Source organism: Pyxicephalus adspersus, chromosome 1 (genome assembly GCF_032062135.1).
Source record: "Pyxicephalus adspersus chromosome 1, UCB_Pads_2.0, whole genome shotgun sequence".
In the NCBI taxonomy this organism is placed as follows: domain Eukaryota; kingdom Metazoa; phylum Chordata; class Amphibia; order Anura; family Pyxicephalidae; genus Pyxicephalus; species Pyxicephalus adspersus.
In genome coordinates this window covers 133,516,876-133,540,960 of record NC_092858.1, presented here as the reverse complement: position 1 = coordinate 133,540,960, position 24,085 = coordinate 133,516,876, and the positions used below count along the sequence as shown (strand labels likewise).

The window sequence follows — 24,085 nt, the reverse complement described above, 5'->3', positions numbered from 1 at the left end:
GATGAAAAAAGTATCTTCTTCAGCCCTGGAGAGCTTTAATTAATCAGGGCCGTTGGTTGCTTATGTAGCACATTTTAGTTTGGGGGTGAGAGGGTTGGCTGCATTTTTCTTTCACAAATTTTAGGCCTGAACATCATATACAAATCCCCCCCGGTCTGCTTGGTGATACCAAACAAGTGTGCCACCCACAGAAGTGATTGGGGTTACTTTATAGTCACCCTAATCACATTCATCATAAACCCAGAAAAACAGATGTAGACAAGACACCTGGTATAGACTGGGTTTTCAATCCAAAATATATTTTACATTATGCCGTTTTGTTTACCAGTGTTGGTAAAGGGGGAGCATCTGTGAGTTGTCATATTGGTGAATGTGTCTCTGTTAGGGCAAGAACATTTCACACAGGCTCACTGGCATAATAGCCAATAGAAATGCAGTCACTGTATACAAAGCAACTGTCTGATGTGCTACTGGAATGATACTTTTGTTTGCCAGTCATTGCCAGTGCCAGGGCCAACTATAGTTTGAAGTACATTTCTCTTCAGAATTGATTACTTTATGGAATCAGAAACCTGAAATTACATTAACAACTACCTACATCTCTGCATGTTTTAAGGGTTTGTATGTTTGTAGCACTGCTGCAAGGAAAGATTTCTAACCACTTAGCCACCGGTTCATTACTAAGTAATAGTAAATATATTCCCATGTCCGGGCTGCAGAAAAAATGACAAAGATTCTATTCTTTTCTCCACTTGATTTAAATGTATTTGACTAAATATAAGGTATAAAATTAACAATTCTTCTGAGCAAATACAGAGCACACCAATGATAAAAAGACAGCATTAAAAAGAAAAAAGGGCTAACTTACCACAATAGTATCTGCTCCAATGACAATATCTGGGGTTTTAAGGTGCTTCTAAAAATAAACAAAGCAAAATATGGTATGTTTAGTGGCTCTTCATTTAGTAACCCTAACAAACTTAAATATATTACAACCCTTTGATTTATAGCTAATTACTGATACAATATTGTCTGTCAGAAACCAAAAAAAGTGGTAATGGGATTCCTAATGGGAGCCAGGCAAACTAATCATGTGTGAACACTTATTAATAGTGATTTGTAAAATAATTTTTTTCACAGTATAAACATATCACATTAATAATATGTTAACTAGAAAAACACACTAACTGATTGTAGTGGCAGAGGCTGCTCCAAGCACCAGCAACCTTAACCAACGCCCTTTAAAAAAATTACATTAATTCCGAAAAAAAAAAAAAAACCCTAACCATGTGCATTCTTCTTGCTACTTCCAATGCCTTCTGCTTAGCAGTCTCAACAGCATATTCTTGTGGAGCAGAAAACAAGGACTTATCAAGAGTTTCTTTAAACCACGATGGAACCACTTCAAAGCGAAGACCCTGTGTACACAAGAAATGGGAAGGAAAGAAAGTTTATGTAACAAAGTCTTGTTTATCCTAGATCCATGTAGCCAGCTATTAAACATATTTTTTTCCAGCATTTTGCATCAAACACCTACTTTTTACCAGTTGTAAAAAAAACACACTACAAACAGATTGGATCTGATGATTCCTTGCTTACTGTAAAATTTGCACCTATACATAAATATTTGGACAGAGACAACTTTTTTTCTAAGTTTGGTTGTGTACATTACCACAAATATTTTAAATGAAACAACTCAGATGCAGCTGAGTTCACCAGTGCTTTGTTTCTTTCTCATGATGTACCAAACTGTAGATTTTGCCACTCCTAATATTGTAGCAATTTCTCTAATGGGTTTTTTCTATATTTCCAGCTTAAGGATGGCTTGTTTCACCTGCATAGAGAGCTCCTTTGACCGCATGTTGTCTGTTCACAACAAAATCTTCCACATACAAGCACCCCCACCCCTCTCAAATCAACTCCAGGCCATTTATATGCTTAATTGATAATGACATAACGAAGCAATTGCTCACACCAGCCCATGAAATAGCCTTTGAGTTAATTGTCCAACTACTTTTGAGTCCCTGAAATGAAGTGATTGTGTAAACTGTACAGCATGTATTTATAGAGTCTTGTATAATTGTGTACAGTCTTGACCAGGAATGATTGTCATGGTGGCTATGTTGATGGTTTATCTTCCCCAGTCTTGGAGAACTTTATTCAATTTAGCCCAATGTGTTCCCCCTTATGCTGCTACATACAATTTCCATCTGTTTTTGTGTGCTGCGCTTTTACGTTCTTCGACATTACAATGAACAGCCACACAAATGCCTGCGCACCATGGTATAATGCATGGAAATGCACATACTGATAATTGGAACAGGGTTTTAGTCCCATCAAAGAATGGTGACGAGCCAGCTGCACATACAGCAATTTCATCATCCATCATATCACAATGCCAACTCCCACAGCATTGAAGTAGGACAAAGAGGGAGCAGGCTACATTAATCTACATTTAATTTTGAATCTTTAAATCAAGTCATGGGAAACCCATGCAAACATGGTGCGAACCTGCAAACTCCATACAGATGGTGTCCGAGACCAGATTCGAACCTGGGACCTAGCGCTGCAAAGGCTAACCTGGCTGCCTGTGCAATGGTGTTTAGTTACTAAAACAATGGGATCATGCTAATACTATGCAAGAAAGTTTTTTTTACTTTAATTAATATTCTTTTTAAATATTCATAGTGCAATTATATAAGCACCACTTAAAAGAAGAAAACATTAATAGGTCTATTAAGTATGTCATTCACCATTTAGTAAAACAAAAAGTCATTTTTATTATTTTAATAAATTAAATATGCAGTTAAAAAACAAATAAATCTACATACCACATTGGAAAGTATATCTTGTCTTCGTGGGGATGCACTGGCCAGCACTACCCTCTTCCCTGCCAACTTTGAAATCACCGGATTCAGCAACATTTCTCTTTTGTAAATAGCACTTTAGCCTCCTAAGCAGATATAAAAAGAGCATAAAACATGTCACCGGAAGAAAATCAACTCATTGGATCTATGGAAGGTGAGAAAGATATTTTTGTACCTGACAGATATAACAATATTTAACAGACAAAAAGAAAGCAAATGTATGCCTTTATAATTAAAATGTTTTCACATCTCCCCAGTATCAGTAAAAAAAAAAAAAAAAATCAGAGAAATTGGAAGATCAATGATTGGTATACAACAGACCAACATATCCTCTCCCCCATCCCTATTACAAGTCAGCACAGTCCACAATGTTTGGGGCTTTGGCTGGTTTCCAGGAGCCCCAAGTCCTAACACTGCTCTATGAACACCCAGGAAGTAAAGAAGACTTTTCATATAAATATAACTATAGGATGCTGGGTCAGTAATCACAGAGCTTATAAACAGAATTTTAACCCCAATGTGTCTCCTATGGTCTTCTATCTATACAGTCACAGGGTAACAGAGAGTTAATAACTTGCAATAAGAAGACTTTACACAGGAAGATATACTGGTGTCCTCTACATACACCATCATGGAAACTAAGTTTAACCAGTATGTGTATATATTTATATATCCTGTTTTATATATCCCGTTTCCCCAAAAATAAGACCAGGCTTATTTTCAAGTGATGTCTTATTTTTTCAAGAACAACGGCCAATCAAGATTACTGAAGATTGTCTACGGGAAGAAAAGAAAGAAGAACATGGCGGGGAACAGGAACAAATGAATATCGCAGGTTTAGTCCTACTTTTATCTTTACTCACCCTCTTAGTCACCCCCCATGCTCCGATCACAACCACAGCAAAATAATTGGTGCTTTCGCAGGATTCAACCCAGAAATTTTTTAAAGCTGGGTGGTAGTCCCTGTATTGTGACCTAACTCTTGAGTAAACCACCTAAAAAGAGATGGATGGGTGGGTACTTAAAAGTGCTGGGTGGTGCACCCAGCTAAAAGGGGCTGGGGAAGACACTCCTTTTGGGAATGAGGAAGGGAGTGGTGTCATCGCTCCAGGTAAGCTATGACACCTGGTATTTAGTGGCTGATAGAACAAACAGAAAAAAAGAGAAGCAGTGACGCGTGTAAAGGCAAGCATGTGAGGTGGGGTTAGAGCAGCGGTTGCTAACCTTTTCTGACCCACAGGCCACTAAATTTACCAGCTCCGTACCGTGCATGCGGGGGGGGAGCAATGTATCACTCAAAGGGGAAGATGTCATGATGCCAGAACCCGCCCACTCTCCCATCACCCATGGTCCGCGGCTCTGGCTAGCACTAGCCTGCAATTCCTTCCCAACCGGCTCAAAAAAATTTCTGGGTTGAGCACTGTACACTTACTACTACTAACCTGCCTTGTATTGTATTGTATTGGCATCAGACATCCAGCTGTCACACAAATAGGGGGAAGTTGTTGTCTGTGAGGGGTAAGGCTATAAATGTGCTGCTTCATGGTACCTCAGCCCAAAATATAACAGCTGCAGACTGAGAAGGAGCCCCACTACAAAGGCTATGACATATTCCTGGAGCTCAGATTTAAAGTGAATGTAAAACTAGATTCTTTAAATCAGTCTAGGATAATCTAAGGTTTAACAAGACATGTTTTAATCCAGGGTTCTGTGAATCACTTCTGGTTGCAGGGGGTTCCCGTGCAGTGTTCTCCCCAGCCCCACCTGGCACTTTGTAGTAACCACCTGGCTGTTTTTGGGTGGTACATAAGAGTTGGGTCAAAATACAGTGGCTGCCACCCACCTTTAATTTCTTCCCACACGGCTTAAACAAACATTCTGGGTTAACACTGCCATGGCTGTCTGACCTTCCATTTAGTGGTGCATGCAGAGTTTTGGATTCAGTGAGACCTGACAAAAGCCCAGCAGTATGCAGGGGGGAGGGGGCATTCAGATCACTGTAATAAAACTATCTTCTTACTGATCACCAATGTAAGGGCCATTTCTCCAACTGCCCCCCATACATTGCTTTTAGCAGACAGTTCCCAAAATCCTGGAAAATATTTCAAGGACTCCACAAAGACAAAAAGATTTAAAAGGCTGGGTTAGGCCTTTTTTTTTCTTGTCTGTGGGACACCATTAAAAACCATCCTCCAATTGGATGTTTGATTCACTTTGGGGAGATTTCCTTTCATTTCCTGTTACATCCCCAGGACAGAAACAAAGAGAAATCTCCCCCCTTGGATATGGGCAGCAAACAAATAACATGACAGGAGATCAAATTATTTCCTACTATATCTAGACCTAAACATAAATACTTATATATATATATATATATTTGAGAGCCAAGCAAAGCTACATCAGGTCACTAGGGGTAATGTATTGGTGGTGATCACTATGGACCCCTGGCCAATCCAGCTGTACAATTCTTCCACACACATATCTGCCATTGTATTTCCAGGGCTGTGCAGCACTGCATGTTTAATACCTGAAAAAGCACAGGCTGCTCACTATGCAGAACCCATATGTATATTTATTTCCCCAGTTCATGTAATGAAAGCCATGTATATACATTCTCACATTCATATCCAGTACTACTGACACACATATACATTACACATAAACATGAATACATTACAAGCAGACACTCACTGACTCTCCGCTTCTTCACACACCTGGCCAGGGATGTGAAAGTACAATGACCTGTGACCTAACCAGGGCAATCCCCTTCTCTCTGATTGGTTGAAAGCTGCTGACGAACGTTATTTAAGACTCCAATATATTCCAAAGTATAGACTAATGCCTATATTATGTAACATAAGTCAGTTTACTACTGCCTGCAATATATTAAATAAACGATATGATCCCCGAATAGATATTACTTTAAAATCATCATCTGCCAGTCCGACCACTATTAAAAATGGCCGCCACATTATTATCTACAAAATGAGCATGCCCAGCAAAGTCACGTGACATCGTCAGCCATTTTCTTGTAGTCCTATTCAGCTCCAATCTTTTCAGGCAAACAGTGTGAGGAGTTTTAGGTTGTAAAGTTAACATATATTTAATCTTATCAGTATGATATAAATCTTTGTATTATAATATTTAAAAAAAAAAAAAAAAACTTAGCCAATATATATTAACTTATTACGGTAGTTTAGAAGTAATTTTCATTTGATGTGACATGACTATGAACTTTGTACAGTGCTGAGTATGGCGCTATATGATGGCGCTATATAAATACTGTGTAATAATAATAATAATTTTATTCAAACTAAAAATGTTAATAAAGGCATTTGATGTAAGGGGTCTTTTCACGAAGGTCCATACACACTTTAGGTGTAGTTGTGTCATGTATTACATTTGTTGTATTGAGTTGATAACACAGACAAATGTACATTCAGTGCCTCTGGGTTGCCTCTGTATATTGGGGTGACTTTCACAATATATAACAATACAATGCACAATGCAAAAGTATGATTTATCCTTGAAAGTGTTCACACAACTTTCACCCTATTCAAATACAATATATTAAATGTGTGGGTTTTGGGTGAAAGATGTGTGAATCCAGTGAGAAAATAAATTTACCCCTAGGGCTGGGTCTACCTGGGCTGTTTCCCCAGCGTTTACCCTGAGGCTTTAAAAGTCTATGTTTGACATTTCAGGCATCTTAAAGCTTGCCTTTATACCACTGGAAAATGTCTATGCTGCATTTTTGCCATGTTTTTACCGCAGTTATGTTTTCAAGCATTTATAAACACGAGAAAACGTCCCCATTGAAATCAATGGACAATGTCTGCCCACATTAAACCACATTTACCCGCGATAACCTTGCATTTCAAAAAAAGCGTCGCAAGGAGCGTTATCTATATTGCTCAAAAACGTGCCTCAAGGAAACTGCTGTGGATTAGCCAATTGGAATGCATGGGAATTTCAAACACGGGCTCTTAAAGCCACAGGTTAAACGCTGGCGAAACACTCCGTGTATACTAAGCCTAATTGTCATTCCTGCATGGCACATAAACCTTGACTGCATTCACAAATTTGTGTTTTGCTGCATTTAAATCAGTGGACATATTGAAATATTGATGCCATTGCCAGTTAATGCTCAGTGAATGTAACTTTTTATTGCACTGAACACATGCCATTGTACATGATGCATTGATGGCAACATGAGGTGCATTCAAATATGCTGCAATGGCATTGGTGTACATTATAGTCAAACTTTTGAATGGAAAAGGTAAAGTTGTCAATCCAGCTTTAAAGTGTATTTAAACTCTGCATCAAAATATATATTGCAGTGTATCAGTTTTTTTGGGGTTTATTAAAAGATTTTCATTTCTGAACAGTGTGGCACAAATAAACTCTGGTCCAGCATCCTGGGCATCTTCTGTTGTCCCGGGCATCACATTACAAGTCACATGATACAGCTATGGAGGATGTCTGGAAAAAAAGAGGCTGCCATCATTTCAAGGCAATAATCCTACAGTCACTCTAATGTTATCACATCACTAATGCAGAGAAGGTATAGTAGATGGTATCTTTAGGAAGTTGCAGGACTCATCCAGCTCAGCTTTAAAGCAGAACTAAAGCCACGTGACTGACCTATCTGAATTTTATTACAGGTTGCTGCCTTCTTCTTCCTAGAGAAGATCTTCAGTTGTCTTGATTGGCCATGCCAGGATGATATTACTACTGCACAGGCACATAGCCATTTGTTAATCCCCAGCAAACCCAAGGGAAGCCTGGATTACCAGACTTCCCTGGCAACCAAAGCTGACACTGCTCATGTGCAGCTCAGCTTTTTCACATTTCACCATCATGATCAGGCTGGTAAGATGGGTTATTTCAAAAGGGATTTTGCCTGTCCCTGTTTGATACTTTATTTGGTAAAGTAGGACCTTAGTTCCATTAATAAGCAGAGCTATAGTCAAAATCCCCTTCTGTTCCTATAGATTTGTCACACCATTAGTAATTTTAGGTAGAGATTTTTTTAAATAAGTATCTAAAAAAGGAAACTTTATTTTACATCCTGATCTGTGCCAAATCCTTTGACAGAAGATCAGCTTCTAATTGTAGTGCAAACAAACCAGGAATGATGCAGAGACGAGTGAAATGACAGCAAAAACAATTTTTCTTTCTAATTTCTGATACAGCTTTTCCTCTGAACAAGATATGACTTAGCCATGCAATATTACTGCACACTATTGTGCTGTTAATAAAAAGATCATATTACTTTGTGACAGAGTTAGGTCACAGACTTTTCCTGTATATTAGGTCAGACAGTAATTTGCATTTACATAATAATATGTTGGCTTTCCATTCAGTTCTCCAAAAATTATTAATTTTGAACTTGAGAGAATATAGTACAAGAGTCAGAGAATCAGCATTTTTAGATACAAGTTTCTTCCAAAATTAATTTTGCTTTAATTAGGTTTTTAATGTATTAGGTTATTCAGGTATACAGGTTATTCACACTTTACGCCTGCGTTTTTGGATGTGTATTTGGCTGACAGGGTAATAATTTTTATGGCTCCACCTACAATCCTGAAATGAGGAATAATCATTTTATTTTGGGGATTGTGATGGAAAAAAAAACTTGAATACCTTCAGTATAAGGAAGGTGTCACTGTGCTAAATGTGCACTAGATGTCACCCAAGGGCCACATTTTTATCATTATACCAGAGAACCAGTCATTCCACAGGAGGTATGAAAGTTTACTGTTATTTCTTTATGTTGTATTATTCACCTTTTTTTAGAACACAGACATCTTTATCAGACATACACAAAATAAGAACATTTGAGGTTACCCACAACCAATATAAATATACTGCACACTGCATAAATAAATAAATAAATGAAATTGTATTATTAAACAGTATTTATAGTTCCAACACACAGTGCTGTACATTAAGTAGGGGTTGCAAATAAAAGACATATACAAACAATGAAACAGGTGGAGAGCACCCTGCTCAGAAGAGCTTACAATCTGCATGGAAGCATGGAAGCTTCACCATAGGTGTAGTATGTGCACATTAAACATTTACAATAAGAAATGATTGTTAGAACTAGTGTGAAACTTAGTTGCAGAATTATTGACATTGCTTTTATCAAGTTGATTACTATATTTATAATGTGTAAATATCTTTAAAACATGTAAAGGATATGCATAGTACTGTATCTCACCAGAAACAAACTCCTTTTCTAAGAGAGGTAAGTATTTTTACAAAACAGGGAATCAGACATTCCTGAATGCATTCCCATTGGGGAATAAAACAAGCCCATTTGTTTCAATGGCAGTAATTCCCACCTGGGAATGTTTGGGAGAATGACAGATTCTCTGGTATAAAAGAGCCAGGGCATCAAAAATGTTAATTTAAAACTTTTACATTTACATATAAGAGTGATTTATGAATAAAAGCAATGGTAGCTTTCATTGATGAATTAATGAGGAGCAGGACCTGAGCTCCAAAACTGTCAAACTACAGCTTTCCCTAAGTAATAATTGAAGATTTGTGACAGCCAGGCACTGCAGAGCTTGTGATAGCACACTAACAGCAGAATTTTAAGGTCAGGCAACAACTAAATAAGTTATATTAGTTATCTTATGTCTAGTTACACTAGAGACTTCCTATAAATGGTGTAGGGTGTTAGAAACATGTTAGGAAGTTGGCATTGAAACAATTTTCTCTGTGTGCAGGAACCCACTGTTCTTACAATGAAATATGAGTCTCACACCGGTGCTTTAGAAAGGGTTATGTAGACTTTTGTACCAATATTCACAACATATGGCTTAGCAAGACCTTTTGGACCTTCAAGTGATTGCATGTAATTTTATTCATAGGTTTGTTGCTCTGTGTATTGTGTGTTGTGGTTTAATTAAATGCTACATCCTTCAGTAAATGGCTCAGCTGTAAGGGGGTTAAAAGGGGATTCCCTCTGATGATAGATAATGTGAAGCTTTGAGGGTAAGGTTTCCCACGCGTGGGAGAGATTCTGCTCTACTGGATGATTCTGAGCGTTAGATATGTCATGCAACCTCTTAAGGATGGCTGAACAGGAGCTGGCCAGCAAGAGTTCACATGTTCTGTTAATTTCCACCACATCAAGAGTTTGTATAAAGGAGAACAAAACATGAAGATTTGCCTGTTGACTCAATGGGAGGCCGCCTTCCTTTTGAAGTGGACTGAGTCATATGAGTCATTCAATTTTGGTGATACAGGGGTTGTGCGGTGTGACCAGTTACCTGTATAGCGTTGACAGACCTGACCCACAGAAATGTACTTGTTGGGCTTGTCACTAAACCTACATAATTGGTTTATTTGCATTTACTAGCAATGATGCTTGCTGGATTAGGATATAGTACTGCAGTGGAGTTAGGTACTATACCTTGACAAATTTGTCAAATTGCTACAGCCTGAAAGGATTGTACAGGTAGTCCTCAAGTTAAGAACATCCGACAAACATACGTCTCCTAGATACAAACGGGGGCATTCCTGTGCAGGAAGGAGGCTTGAAGGGGGGAGGGGAGCGGTTTGCATGACTTGCAGAAGAAATCTTTTGGTAAACACAGCTGAGGTGGATGATCTTAAGGACTGAGCTCTTTTTGCAACCTCTTGCAACCTCTTGTAACTCTTTAAGACAAACTCTGCAGATGTTTCTTTTTGCATATCAAAGCACAGCTTGCTACAAAAGCATAAAGATTTTTTTATTTTTGCTTTGTTTGTGATTACCTTACAGTGAGGATTTTATACAGTAACTGACACCATGCTGCCTAATAGCATGTTGAGAAAAACATCTGTCCTAATTGCATTTATTAAAATAATGTACCTGTTCCGACTTATATACAAATTCAACAAACCTACAGTCCCTATCTCGTATGTACCCAGGCACTACCTGTATAGGAGATGCTTGTGGCATCACTGAGATTTATTAAAAGATAATCAGCAGCAAGTAGGTTCCATTTGTAGACAATAGTGCCTCCTAATAATTTACTAACAAATGGAGAACAGATAATAATGGTGGTAGAAGGTGTGTGCAAACTTACCTTAAGTGCCTTGGAGAATAGTTATCAAAATAGTACCCCATACTCCCCTGTCTTGTATCCCCATGTCTTATTATGCTTATTTTGGATTTGGATTTGTAAAAGTAAAGAAAGAAAGGATAAGGTGTAAGGTACTTACCCCACCAGCGTTCCTGCCTCGTCCTTGCCCATGGCGATTCTAGGGATCGCGGGCAGTGTGTCCCCTCTCACGCCATCTCTGCGGTGTGCATAGTAAAGCACGGCCCAGGGGTCCTGCTGTAAGAGGCGCGCGTGCTACTATGTGTGTCTCTTGTACCCCCTGGGGGCAAGGCAGTCGGGGCATGTATAGCTTGAATTCCCTGCGGCCAAATCCTCTGCAAGGGATTCATCATTCAGTATGTTCCTCCAATCCAATAGCGCCAGGTGGCACAATGTGATTTGGCACTCTGCCCATTTAATGAGGCCTGTCATTTGCACCCTTGCCCGTTATAGCCTCTGTGTTAGTGTGCTTGGGTGCCTGCTTATGTTGGATTACCTTTTTGACCTGTTTTCTTTCCCTGTGTCTTGTCATCAGCTTGGACTTATTACCAGCAGCGACCCGGTGTGATTATTGACTATCAATGAACTTCGCCTGCCCTGACTTCAGATAGTCCCTGACTACGTCTTCTGCCTCATCCTTTTGTACCTCGCTTATCGCATTGATCTTTTGTGTTTTGACCTCGGTCTGTACCTGGATTACGGAATAAAGTCTGTTGAAGCGTACCCCGGTGTACGTTGTGATATGTGTGCCCAGGCGCGTTACATAAGGTCTGCATAACAGCAGGTAGCATTAGATATACACTATGACTAAAGCTAAACACATTTCCCTATGACTAAAGGTAAACATTAAGGACATTCATCTGCAAATATGACTCCATTATATACATATATAAATATACATACTTTCCCTGGGAAATACCTTCTTCTGCTATCAGCCATGAGTCAGAGTTCTCACATTCTCGGGGGAGATGACGTGTTTTTTATTTACTTTTAGTTCCTAGCTGTAACTGGTCAAGGCTCACTAGTCCACATGCTCTCTCTGCGGTATACTTTTTTTCATCTGACTAAGGCCCATCTATTGTAATAGTAATTGCTTAAGACCCATTAATGGAAACTGCTGTAAACCTTTGATTTGAAATTCACTTATCTTTACTCAACTTGACCTCCTATCAGCTGACCAGTATTCAGCATTGGAGTATAGCAGGGTGAAATGTCTATGGCTGCTTTGATCTTAGAAGAATTGGTAGGGCAAATATTTTCTTCTAACTGAGCCATTCCAGTTAGTAGTGCTTAAACAAAACCACAGGCAATCTCTTGTTTTTTTGTTTTTTTTAAGTATATAACTTTCTCCCTTCCTTGTAATGTATGATAGGTAAAGTTGCTATGCATATTTGGGTTCTTTTGATGAAACATTCTCTTTATTTCCAATAAAACCAACCATTTATCCATTTAACTCTTTTAGTACTCAACAAGAAACTTCTGGCCACTATTTCAGTAGCTCACTTGACTACTGTTATACAATATACTGTATATAATGGGCAGGACCTCCCCTGACAACACCAGGCAATGGGAACTCCTACTACTTTTTGCAGTTGGCAATGCTTTGGCCAAAGACCAACTGAAGGCTTTGTTTGGGAGAATGTTGCTTGAACTAAGAATAGGCATGTTCAAGGAAAGTGGTGTTAGAGGTGTGCTGGTAAACATTAAGTCTACTTTTGCCAAAAAAACACTTTCTGTGTGTATATATATATATATATATATATATGTGCAAATATAAATATAACAAATAAAAGTAATACATATTTTAGAGTTATTCTTTTGTTACCCAATAAAATTGCTAAGTGGATACTGGTGAGACAAAGGGCTTGAGTTCTCCAAGACTACAGAAGATGGATCACCCAGGTTCACCTATGATAATCCATCATTTCCAGTCTTGGGGAGCTTTAATAATTCAGGTCCAGTGGTACAAAGCTTACCCTGGGAAAACATGCAAAACGAGTTAAATTGAGCTTATTTACTAATGTTACACATGTGACATTTAGAGTAATTTATGTCTGCTTTTTGTTTAACATCTCATCAATAGAAGAAATTGAACGGTCATTGGTCATTTATTTCACTTAAGGTGAAATGAATATACATTGCCCCTTGATAAAGGTACTGCTTTATATATTTAAAAAACCACTGTCTATAACAAAAGTCTGTTCTTCAGCTTAAAGTGGGAGTGGTTTGTAAGAGGTAGCCACAGCCAAATGGCCTAATCATGATTTAAATATAAAAGGAACCAGACAGTGTATTCTAGGAGACTAATAAAGAGCACATGCATTTCATAAGCATTTAATAAACTGACAAAGATTACAGAAATGTATCATCCTGGGATATGCAGTTCTAAATGGGGTATTGGTTCCTTGTGCATTCTCTCTCCCTCCACAATCTAGTTTTATAGTATGTAATGTTATGCTCCACCCTCCACAATTTAGTCCTAAATTAATGTCCCCTATCCTCTCCTTTCTGAATTAAAAATAAACAGGGTCAATACCTTCTCTTTTCCTCCTCTGTCTAGTTAAAATCTCTCCTCCAACCTACCATCCTTCTTTAACTGGGCTTGCTGCCTCTCATTTCCTGCCCTCCCCACCTTCAGAGCCTGTTGCCATTTTATAAGTATACCCAATGATATGCAGGGTTCAAATATGTGAACATTAAAGGATCAGTTGGTGGTGTTTGCTTCCCAGGCACAACTCTGCTTATTTTCTTTGGTTGAGGGCAGCTTTTTCCTTTAGAAACCCATTGATCTGAATCATTTTCTGAGTGATGATTATACATCAGCCTGCAGATACACTTATGCTACTAATTAACTTCATTAAACTTTTAATTAGCTGCTGTCTTCAGTGATTCAAGTTTATTCTAGAATCTTGCTGTGACTGTACTTACATTATAAAGAGTTACTATTCACATGTGGTTCTGGTTACTTGTGTGGTAAGATCTATGCATTTACTTTTTGTCTATCCTCTTGGGCCTAAATCACACATTCTTTATTCCCCATATAAGGCTTCCTGGTTTGTTATATACTAAATGTATTCTGTATTAGTGTTCAAATGGCTTTTTATCTCTTCAAATACCCCATACCCTGGTTCAGGCTGGGTAGCAAAAGGGCTGCAGGATCAACCAGATGGCCCCCACCCCATACAAATATCTAAATACTGTCACTGCTAATGTGTCACACATACTGTAATTGAGCCAGGCTGCTCCTCTGCACATCTGGTCCCCCCATCTCATGACTGTTCTTATGGGATGTTCAGGCACAGTTGTGTAGTCCCCAGTAAGCTTCCCCATTGCTCAGCAGTGAAAATTTAAATAGTGATAGTGGCAAGAGGCAATTTCTTGACTTGTCTGCAAGTAGTAATAAAAAAGTATTTACTGCTTGAGCTTATGAATTGGTAGGTGTAGGTAGTTGAGTCAGTCATAGTCGGTACATTAATTGATTTTAGGTAATCAAGGAACCGAGTTTGTGAAAATATATATAGAAATAATTGAGGAATGAGAAACAGCAATAAACAGGGATTTCATTAATTGAGAAAAGTTACTATATGGACGTGTTTCACTCCAGCCAGTTTCTCAGCAAAATTGTAATAAATATGCCATGAATAAATATGATGGATGGCATGGCGGTTTTTTAAAATTCTAGTTATCTGATTGATCCACTAAGCCATTGGTTTTAGTACTTCTACTCTAACACTTTTCCATCCCTTTCTAGCAGTAACCACTCTTATCCTAAAGAGAACAGCTTAAAAACACTGCTTTTGTTAATGAACATTCATCTGCCAAAACAGTAATGTATTGTGGTGCCCCAAAAACAGAGTTTTTAATACCATGTTGTGAAAGTAGGCCTTCTTTATTTGCAAGGTATATGTTAAAAGAAGAACTGAATTTTACTTAACAATCCTCACTCAAAACAGAACTACTTAGAACTACTTGGGAGTGGAGAAACTTACAGCTATTGTTACAGAAACAATAGTACTTTTGGCCTGGCTCTGATGGACATCTATGGAAGGCACTATTGCAGTGTTTCTGAAGGCAAAGAAGCACCCAATAAGCATGATCGTTCAGACCTACCATAGGACGAATTAAGTATGTTCAGATAGATGTATATATCCAATGTCTAATTGGTTGCATATTTAGAAAACATTGGTCGATGTGGGGACGTAGTTTTGTAATTTTTGTCATTGAAAGCACTCTAAAAAATTTAGAAAAGCATCAATTCATCATTTATTTGTCATTCAGAGAACATAGGAAGTATAGAGCACATGGCATGAACAACTGGCACTGGGTGTTATGAATGCTAAAAGTACAACCAAAAACGAATCCAGCATGTGTATGATGCTAAGGATTTTGTAGAGAACCCACATAAAGAACAATGCATACAAGTTGTGTGCCACAGATCATTCATTCTTTATTCACAATGCAAACCTGTTAAATTTACCACAATTTGACTTTTTCAATAAATGTCTATACTTTGTACAATCTAGAAGGCTGAGGACATACTATGAATGCAGGTAGTGGTGGTATCATTGCAACATCCTTCATTTGTAGTATATTTGTAGCAGCTCTATCATTGAGTGGCCCCAATGCTAGAGAAGGACAAGGCCAAAAGAGGACTTTGTGTGTCACAAGACCTAACAAAAAAGCAAATAGCGCTGCGTAATATGTTGGCGCTATATAAATCCTGTTTATTAATAATAATAATAATAATAATAATAATAAATAAATATGGTACCTGCTCTGATCTATTTGAAACAAGAAAAAGAAAAGGTTCCCCAGGACTAGAAAGCAAAATAAATAAATGTAAAACGCACACTGCAAGCCTTCAGGTGATGTCAATGCTTTGGTGTTTAGCTGTACCTTTAATGAGGCTTCTAGATGAACCTGTTCTCTCTTGTATTGTGGTATATAGTATATACCTCAGTGACTGACCACATTTATCACAGGTGCCTTGACATTACAGTCTGGCTTCCACATGTATATGCAAATCTGTGCAACCAAAATCTTTGTTTTCAAATTGGTAAAAAAGATTAGCTAGTATTTTTTTCTAGCTATTATGAGAGCATGCTGGGAAATCGTATGGTTTGAGACCTTTTAGAAGACACCAGATATAAAAATATTAATGTAAAAACAAAAAGCATAAAATACCACTTGGGAAGAAAGGAAAGAGGTTTTACAGAACTAAAGTTCCCCTTTTAAGAATGTTGGATCAGACAAAGCATTACTGAAAAAAGGGGCAGGCAATGTCCTTTTTGCAAAAAGTATTCTGACTTGCCCAAACACTCTGGAGAATTAAAACATGTGCATGCCTTTCCAGGAATTAATGAACTCCTGTGTGCCTGCATGGGAGTTACTAAACCCCAACCTGGCCAATCAAGATGACAAAGATTGCAAGAAGGAAAAAAAAGATTGTGGTGTCTTGTCATGGAAGGTGGACAGGTGAGAATAGTGGGGTTTAGTTTCACTATAAAGTGGAAGGGGAGAGGTCACAGAGCTCACAGTAAATCTACATACACATGTCGGATAATAGTCAGATTCCTTTAGTCTTGGGTGAAAATCTGACATGTATATTGTCGAACTGACGAACAACTATTCAGGAATGACTACTCATCCTCCTCAGTCTCCTCTTCATAGAACACACTGGCGTTGTGTGTACAGTGCTTAATATTATCTGTCAATTATAAAAGATTTTTTCCAGCAATATTTCTCTGTAGAGGCCAGTCCCCACAAGGCTTTAGGATTTTATTTAGATAAACAGGATATTACAAAGGTAGAGCCATTTTTACAAAATGAAATAAGCATCCCTGTGGTTACGTTTCAACACACTATATTGATTCACTTGGAATTTTTGACACAGCTATTTTTTTATATGACAACAATATACAAAAATATATTATTATGTGGTCCCACTATCAAGAAGAAGTGGTCATAAAGGTCCATTTTATCTGCAAACTTTTTATCTGATTGGAAAAAAATAACACAGATATGACACATACAAGTTAATGCACAATGCGACTAGTTCAGCATAAATATCATTTTCAGCTGTCTATATACATTACTTTTAGGTTGCCTAAGTATACACGGCCTTGACTTATATTGATCTGGTAATTAATTTGCAATACTATAGGCACAGGTACATTACAAGTCTTTAAAAGTTTAATAGCTTGGTATTTCCTTTTAGTAGTGCAGTTTCAGGTGTGAAATTTACTAAAAACCAGAAAATTGGAATTGGTAAAAAGATCAGTGACTCATCACTTGAATGCTCTTGTTTTATTAACTATTTTTAATTATTTGGCTCCAGCATCAATATATGATACCACAGAAAAAAGTTTGTTGCATACTGAACAACTTTGTATTTAATTTTGTGGGTTTTATTGAACCTACTAATAACCAGAAAATAAAGAGTACCAGAGTAAAAAAGCAGTGACTTATTGGATGGATGAGTGTGAGGTTTTTTTGTATTCTCAAGGAGTGCCAAGGAGGGCATGAAAACAAATTGGTTTTTCCTGCATGGGTCATTCACTATTTTACACCAATTTAAAAAATTCAATTTTCCCCTTGCATTTGATTTTGTTTATAAGATAAAATTACAGCTCACTCTAATCGTGTGGGTGCTCCATCCGCTATCTTCAGCTCAGTCCAGAAATAATCAGATAGATTAAATAAATTGGCACTTTGATCCAGATATTTAAATTTCACACTTTATATAAATGGTCCATATAGAGAACACTTCACTGTTCTTCAATTTAAGGTCATTACAAAAGAAAGGAGGACACTCTATGCATCTGGAGGAAAAGAAGTTTAAGCTCCGGATAAGGAAGGGATTCCTCAGTGTAAGTGCTGTAGTGCTTTAAGAGAAAGCTGGATACTTTTTCTAGAAGCAGTATAAAACTGGGTATTGAAGTTCCAAAGTAAAGGCAACAAAGACTGATGATTCAGGGAACATGCAATTTCCTCATGGGATCAGGAACTATTTTTTTCCTGTTTGAGCAAATCGAACTAGGCTGTATAAGGGGTTTTTTGCCTTCCTCTAGATCTACGTCTATAGGGTCTTATCTGCATAACTATGTAACTAATACCAGCTAGTTGCCTAAATGTTTCAGACACACTGGGTTTTTTCTCAAACTCCTTGCAAAACACTACATGGTCTACATATACCCTAAAAAGGCAACAAATAAAGCCTGACATAAACCATATACATGGTGTTTTGTAATCACTTGGACTGACCATGACACAATTATCGGAGTTTGCTGCTAAATCTACTGTTTGTGTTGCATGACATGGTTGCAGTTGTCTTTTTTTTAGAATATGAAAAAAAAGAACAAAAATGAGTTGTTTGACATATGACATGCTACGTGAAAAATAAAAACTGATTTCCTCAGATGTGAGCAGGTGCCAGGAAGTTCCGTTTGTGCAAGGTTGTTTTCAACACAGTAAGTGATGTGGTAATAATTCACAGCATAGACAGATGCTTCATGTTAATGTTAAGTTCCTAGATTTGGATCTTGCCTATCATCTAAATTGTCTGTAGAGTACTCGCTATTTATATAAAATAATAAGTAACAAAATTAAAATATTTATAATATATATATATTTACATATTATTCCAGTATTTGTATCCCCTCTGCTGGCTAAAGTGATCAATAATTTAAACAAAGCAAATATTTCATTGCATTATAGTTAGTCGCAACTATTAATTTCTTTCCTCTTATTGGCTAAACTCACCTCCCCTGTTCCACCAGCCCTGACATTTTTACCCAGTTTTTTCAGGTTTGAGTTCTCTGGCCATCCTGATTGGCCAGGCCAGAATGATGTAACCCCTGCACAAGTCCCTGGGAGTTTGTTCATTCCCAGCACTGATGTATTCTGTGATCATACATCGAGCTGTGCTCAGCGCAAGCTGCTGGGATATGACGGGCCTTCCAGCATCCCCTGGCACTGCCAGAACTGAATGAATTCCAGGTATGTCAACCCAGTCTGGCCAGGCATGGCATGTTTAATTTATTGCGTCACCTGTCCTTTCTGCAATAAAGGATCTGCCTAGTTACATGCATGCATTCCTGGTTCAATGTATTTAAAACAGTATCTGGAAGAATAGTTTCATAACAAGTAGCCATTCTTTTTTTCCCTTCTTTTCCCTTCTTTTTTTTTCCTTCGTTCATATGGGGAGCTTGGAGCATTAGAAGGGCTTTAGCAGCACCGATACTTCCTGAAACTTGTGACACATACCATCTGTGATTAACCACTGAAGAAAAAGACAAACTGAACATTTAACAAACAAACAACAAACAAAAAAAGATATAATTTCCTAAACAGTTCTGCAAATTATGTAATTTATTTACATGTGATAATATACGTCTGCTCTTTTCTCTGGTAATTAGGGTAGCACTTGCCAAAGTATGAGTCTCATTACTTAATATATGAAATGTATTATTTTCTTCAAGTAGAACAGATTACATTTTCTCATTTGTAGATATCTGTTAGTAGAAGAATGCTAGCCACACACAATGGCATGTAAAGAAATACTGTATTAGGTTTAGTTCTGTAAATTGTATCCGCAAGGAGATCGACACCCTTTTTTCCAATCTACGTCCCCTGGTTTAGCGCCTGTGCAGTGCACAATTGGGTAACGTAGGAAGAAGGAGAAAGAAGGCCAAGGAAGGCGTCCCGTGCTTCCTCCGCGCCGGGATGAAGGAGGATACCAGGATGGCACGAGACCCAATCCAGGGAACCTCTGGAAGGATTGACAGATTTGCAAAGGTAAAGATGTGTGAGTGTTTTTTTTTTTCAGAATTCCACCTTTGAGGAGATGCTGCAGGCAAGGGTTTTCCACTGCCTAGAAACTTTTACGCTTGGAAAACGTTACACAAACGCTGATAAAGCATTGTTGCGTGGCTGTATTCGGTCTCATAATTTCTAAGTCATTAACTTGAAGCAAGCATGCAGCTAGTTAATTATTATTATTACACAGTATTTATATAGCAATGACATATTACGCAGCGCTGTACAAAGTCAATAGTTATGTCACTCACTAGCTGTCCCTCAAAGGGACTTACAGTCTAATGTCCCTACCTCAGTCATATGTCATTAATACAGTCTAGGGTCAATTTCATGGGGTAGCCAATCAACCTAACTGCATGTTTTTAGAATTTGGGAGGAAACCCAGGCAAATACTGGGAGAACCTGCAAACTCCATGCAGATAGTCCTGGCTGAGGTTCAAACCCGGGACCTAGCGCTGCAAAGGCCAGACTGCTAACCTCGGAGCCATGATGCAAATCAAAATAAACTTCTGCATGCCAAATCAGAGGAAACTTCTGAATGCATGAAAATTCTGGGTCGGTGTCTTAGAGATGAAACCAAAAGAAGAACAATGCAACCTATATATTTTATTCCTAAGTTTTATAAAATATTGAAAAATATGGTAAAAAACAAAACAAAAACATGGTAGTCTTTTGCAGCATACATACAGGATGTTCATTGTGAAATTCTAGAGTTCCCTTTTATTATTTATTAGATACTGAACCTGATGTAATAAAGCTCTCCAAGGCTGGAGAGGATACACTTTCATCAGTGAAGCTGGAAGATCCAGCAAACCTGGAATGGATTTCTTCATAGTCATTTGTTAGTCTATTTGCTAGCAAATGTTTTCAACTCTGGACCAAATCCATTCCAGGATTTTTGGGTCACCCAGCTTTACTGATGAAAGTGTATTCTCTCCAGTCTTGGAGAGCTTTATTAAATCAGGCCCATAGAAACTAATATTGGCTATTTCTTTTTGCTTCAATAAAAGCCCTTTTGAACAATGTACTGATGCTAAATGAACAAGTGCCTTCAACGGTGGCTGAATGTTCTTTTGCAAGTGTAAAAAAAACTGAAAAAAAATTAGTTATCTCTTTGCTACTTTTGCTTCTTCGCGTCTTTGCTACTTATCCCATCAAACACTATGTCATAGAGATAAAAATCAGCAAACCATCAGTTTAGCCTGGGTGATAACCATGGCTCCCTCCATTGATACATTAGAGAAATGAGAATATCCACCAAAGGATGAAAAGTGTGTCCTGCACATGAGTACCAGGCAATGATAAAAGTAGAACAGAAAGAATTAAAGAAGACTTACAAATCCACCGCATTTAAAGACTGTTAAGCTGAAACAGATTATAGGTTTAATTTTGCTTTAGGATTGTCTGTAAAATGCAGGAAACAAGACATTTAGATTGCAAAAGGAAATAAGGAGCTACATTTTCAATTAGAAATTTTAAAATACAGAAAGAAAAAACTACTAGTTGTGGCATGTGCAAATATTCAGAGCAGTGGAAAAACATCTGTAAGCAGTATAAACCAATGTGGTGATTGATGAGAGATTTATAAGCGGAGACTTATTTCAAATTTTCAGTAAAAAACATATTATTTGCAGCTTCACCTAACATGCTGAGCTTTCTTGAAATCTAGCCATTCCTTTAAAATTGGGTTTTTCAAACGCTACATGCAGTGTCCAAGAGCAGTCAACCGCCCAACCACCTGCAAGAATGATGTAATTCTGTATATAGGCAAATAATATGTAGTGCTTACAACCATGAGCAAACACCTGCAAAACAATTTGGAATACTAGAAAAAAGCAAAGGTTATCACCTGTCACCACTCTTGGGTACCTGTTGGCAACTGCTTGGCACCTGGAAGTGGTACACGATTTTTTACCGTTAGTTTGATCATAACGTTAAAGGGAGCAGAAATATCTGTTTTACCACTTTTGTACTTTGCTGTACTTTGCTGAATTCGCCTCTGTTTTGTTACCTGGCAGTCCACCTGAATTGACCCCATATATATATATATATATATATATATATATCAATAAAAGGTCCTATGGAATTTGTTTTGCTAAAGGAAAAAAACAGACCCCCACACCTCCTCCCAACGGTGGCAAGGTCCATTGTGGAGGGAAAGAGCCTTGTACCCACAGCATAACCCGCACACCCCCAAAACACCCAAGTGTTGTGAGGGTGTGCGGGCAGAGAACTTACCCTGAACAAGGGAGCCACAGTTTTCAGCCTGTTTACCCATTCCTAAAACGTAAAACTTAACAACACAGCACCATAAAAAAAAAATCCCTTGTTATTTTAATTAATTAAAACAATAATGACATGAACTCCATCATCATGGTTTCCATTTGTCCGATTAATCGCATAAGAGGGCAGCTGAGGACAGCTGTCCCTGGCTGCTCCTGCTGAAGGAATGACAAAAGTTTCACTCAGGCAGACGCCTGTGAGAGAGACATTAGATTGAGATAGAGATCAGACATTAGATTGAGATAGAGATCAGACATTAGTTTGGCAACAAACCTTTAATAGTGAGAAAAATGCGCCAACACCTAATACAAGTTTGACATAGGTTTTGACTACATTGTTTAGAAATCTGATTGCTGATTTTTTGCAACAAGTAAAGAAACATAGGTATTTTAGGAAATAAACAGCTAAGCTGCTAAGCTAAAATATGACATATTAACATATAAACAAGAAGTTTACATTTCTTGCAGGACCTTGGACTTTTTCCAATGGAATATTTATTTATTTAAACTCTAAATGAGTCATCGATATCACACAAAAAAGAAGAAGTCTTACTGTCTTGCAGTTGACCTACTTCTGTAGCCATGAGACATTTGACAAATAGCTGCTGGAAAACTATAATAAAAAGGGCCTTTTGTATCATGAAATACACAAAGAAATAACGTTATAAATAAATTAGCTTCTTCTGGCTGTGCTCTCTTTATGTGTAAGTGGTTGTTCATTACTTACCATTTTTACCTAAGGTGACATTTGATTTGAGGATTTTATCAATTTAACTCAACATTTTTCAACATGACGTGGTGTATGATGGTAGGATTTCTGGAGTATTTCCCAAACTGCAATATTTCTCTTGTGACTGGTCTATGCTTAATATTTTTGTAAGGCCCTGGTCCAGCAACAGGACTCACCAGACACCAGTCCCCCAATCTAACACCACACTCTTCACCTATAGCAAGCCCCCCTCAGCCTTGGGGACTGTTTGCATTTCCCAGCACCCTGTTGCCCCCAGGACTTAAGGTTGCCCTCAGTGCGCAAGGGATGGTGACTGGGGAAGGGCTGTCAGAGGACCAGGAGCCCACAGATAAAGCAGTACCAAGATTCCAACTGAGACAAGTCCAGAATACAAAGCAAGAGGTCATTCAAAGGTAATCCGTCCACCAGACATGTGGAGCATACAAATGATAGGTCAGGAACAGGCAATGTTGAGCAACAGTTATTAAAACAAATACAAAAACCAGCAGCAAGTCAGCCTAGCTTAAGGCTACAACAAGCATTGGTGAATGGGAGCAGAGAAGCTATAAAGCCCTATCAGCCAATGGCAGGGCAGGATTGAGCTAGGGACTAATCTGCTTCTAAAATCCCCTTCAGCTGTTCACAGCCTCAGAGTGTGCAGGGGATGCCAAGATAGTACATCTGCATGGTCCTTACTGCTGCAAGTGACATTGCTCGACAAAATAGGCAGTGAGGGATACTGCGGTAGCACACAGCATGCAATCGCTGACCCATTTTCCAACAATTTTATGACACAAGACCAAATTGCAGGATCTCTATTCTTGCTAGTTTTACCATGATAGTAAAATTGTCATTCCTGATGGGAACAGTAAGGCAACAGGGATATTGACCTTTTCTGTAAAAGTATTCTTATCCATTTGATTATTAGCTAGAATAATCTCCATAAAATAACCAAATGAGTTTTTTGGTTCATTGGTTAGGTTGCATTGTTCTAGTTCAACCTTTCATTATTGTGAGAGATATTTCTCTGAATCTTCTAGCCTATCTCCATTGCTCAGAGATCCCAGAGTGAAACAGTTTTTACAACAAGCTTCATTTACAAGCCCTGGTTTTCTTTTGTCTGACCAATATCTATTTCATATGGCAACATAGATCTGCAAATAGTGGTAGTTCACCAATAGCAGTGGTGCTTTAACACTTTCAATGGTTTTTTTTAAAACTGTTGGAAGCCAACAACCATGAATTATTACCAAAATCTAAAGGTTCTTTAGTGATAAGTATGTTTGT

The 24,085-nt window shown here is 38.0% G+C and overlaps 1 protein-coding gene across 2 annotated transcripts in view; it reads right to left on the bottom strand.

Annotated features, from left to right (window-relative positions):
- Window positions 1-24,085, bottom strand: part of ASMTL (acetylserotonin O-methyltransferase like) — an 86,497-nt gene that overhangs the window by 16,029 nt on the left and 46,383 nt on the right. Inside the window, exons 1-4 of one of the 2 annotated variants that reach the window (XM_072427660.1) lie at window positions 5,559-5,639; window positions 2,832-2,953; window positions 1,287-1,418; window positions 869-916 (exon numbers count right to left, since the gene is read on the bottom strand). In XM_072427660.1, coding sequence (XP_072283761.1) covers window positions 869-916; window positions 1,287-1,418; window positions 2,832-2,924 — 273 coding nt within the window. In that variant the 5' untranslated portion in view covers window positions 2,925-2,953; window positions 5,559-5,639. Of the gene's footprint in view, window positions 1-868; window positions 917-1,286; window positions 1,419-2,831; window positions 2,954-5,558; window positions 5,640-24,085 lie in introns of those variants that run through there. The other variant, XM_072427652.1, reaches the window with a different exon arrangement.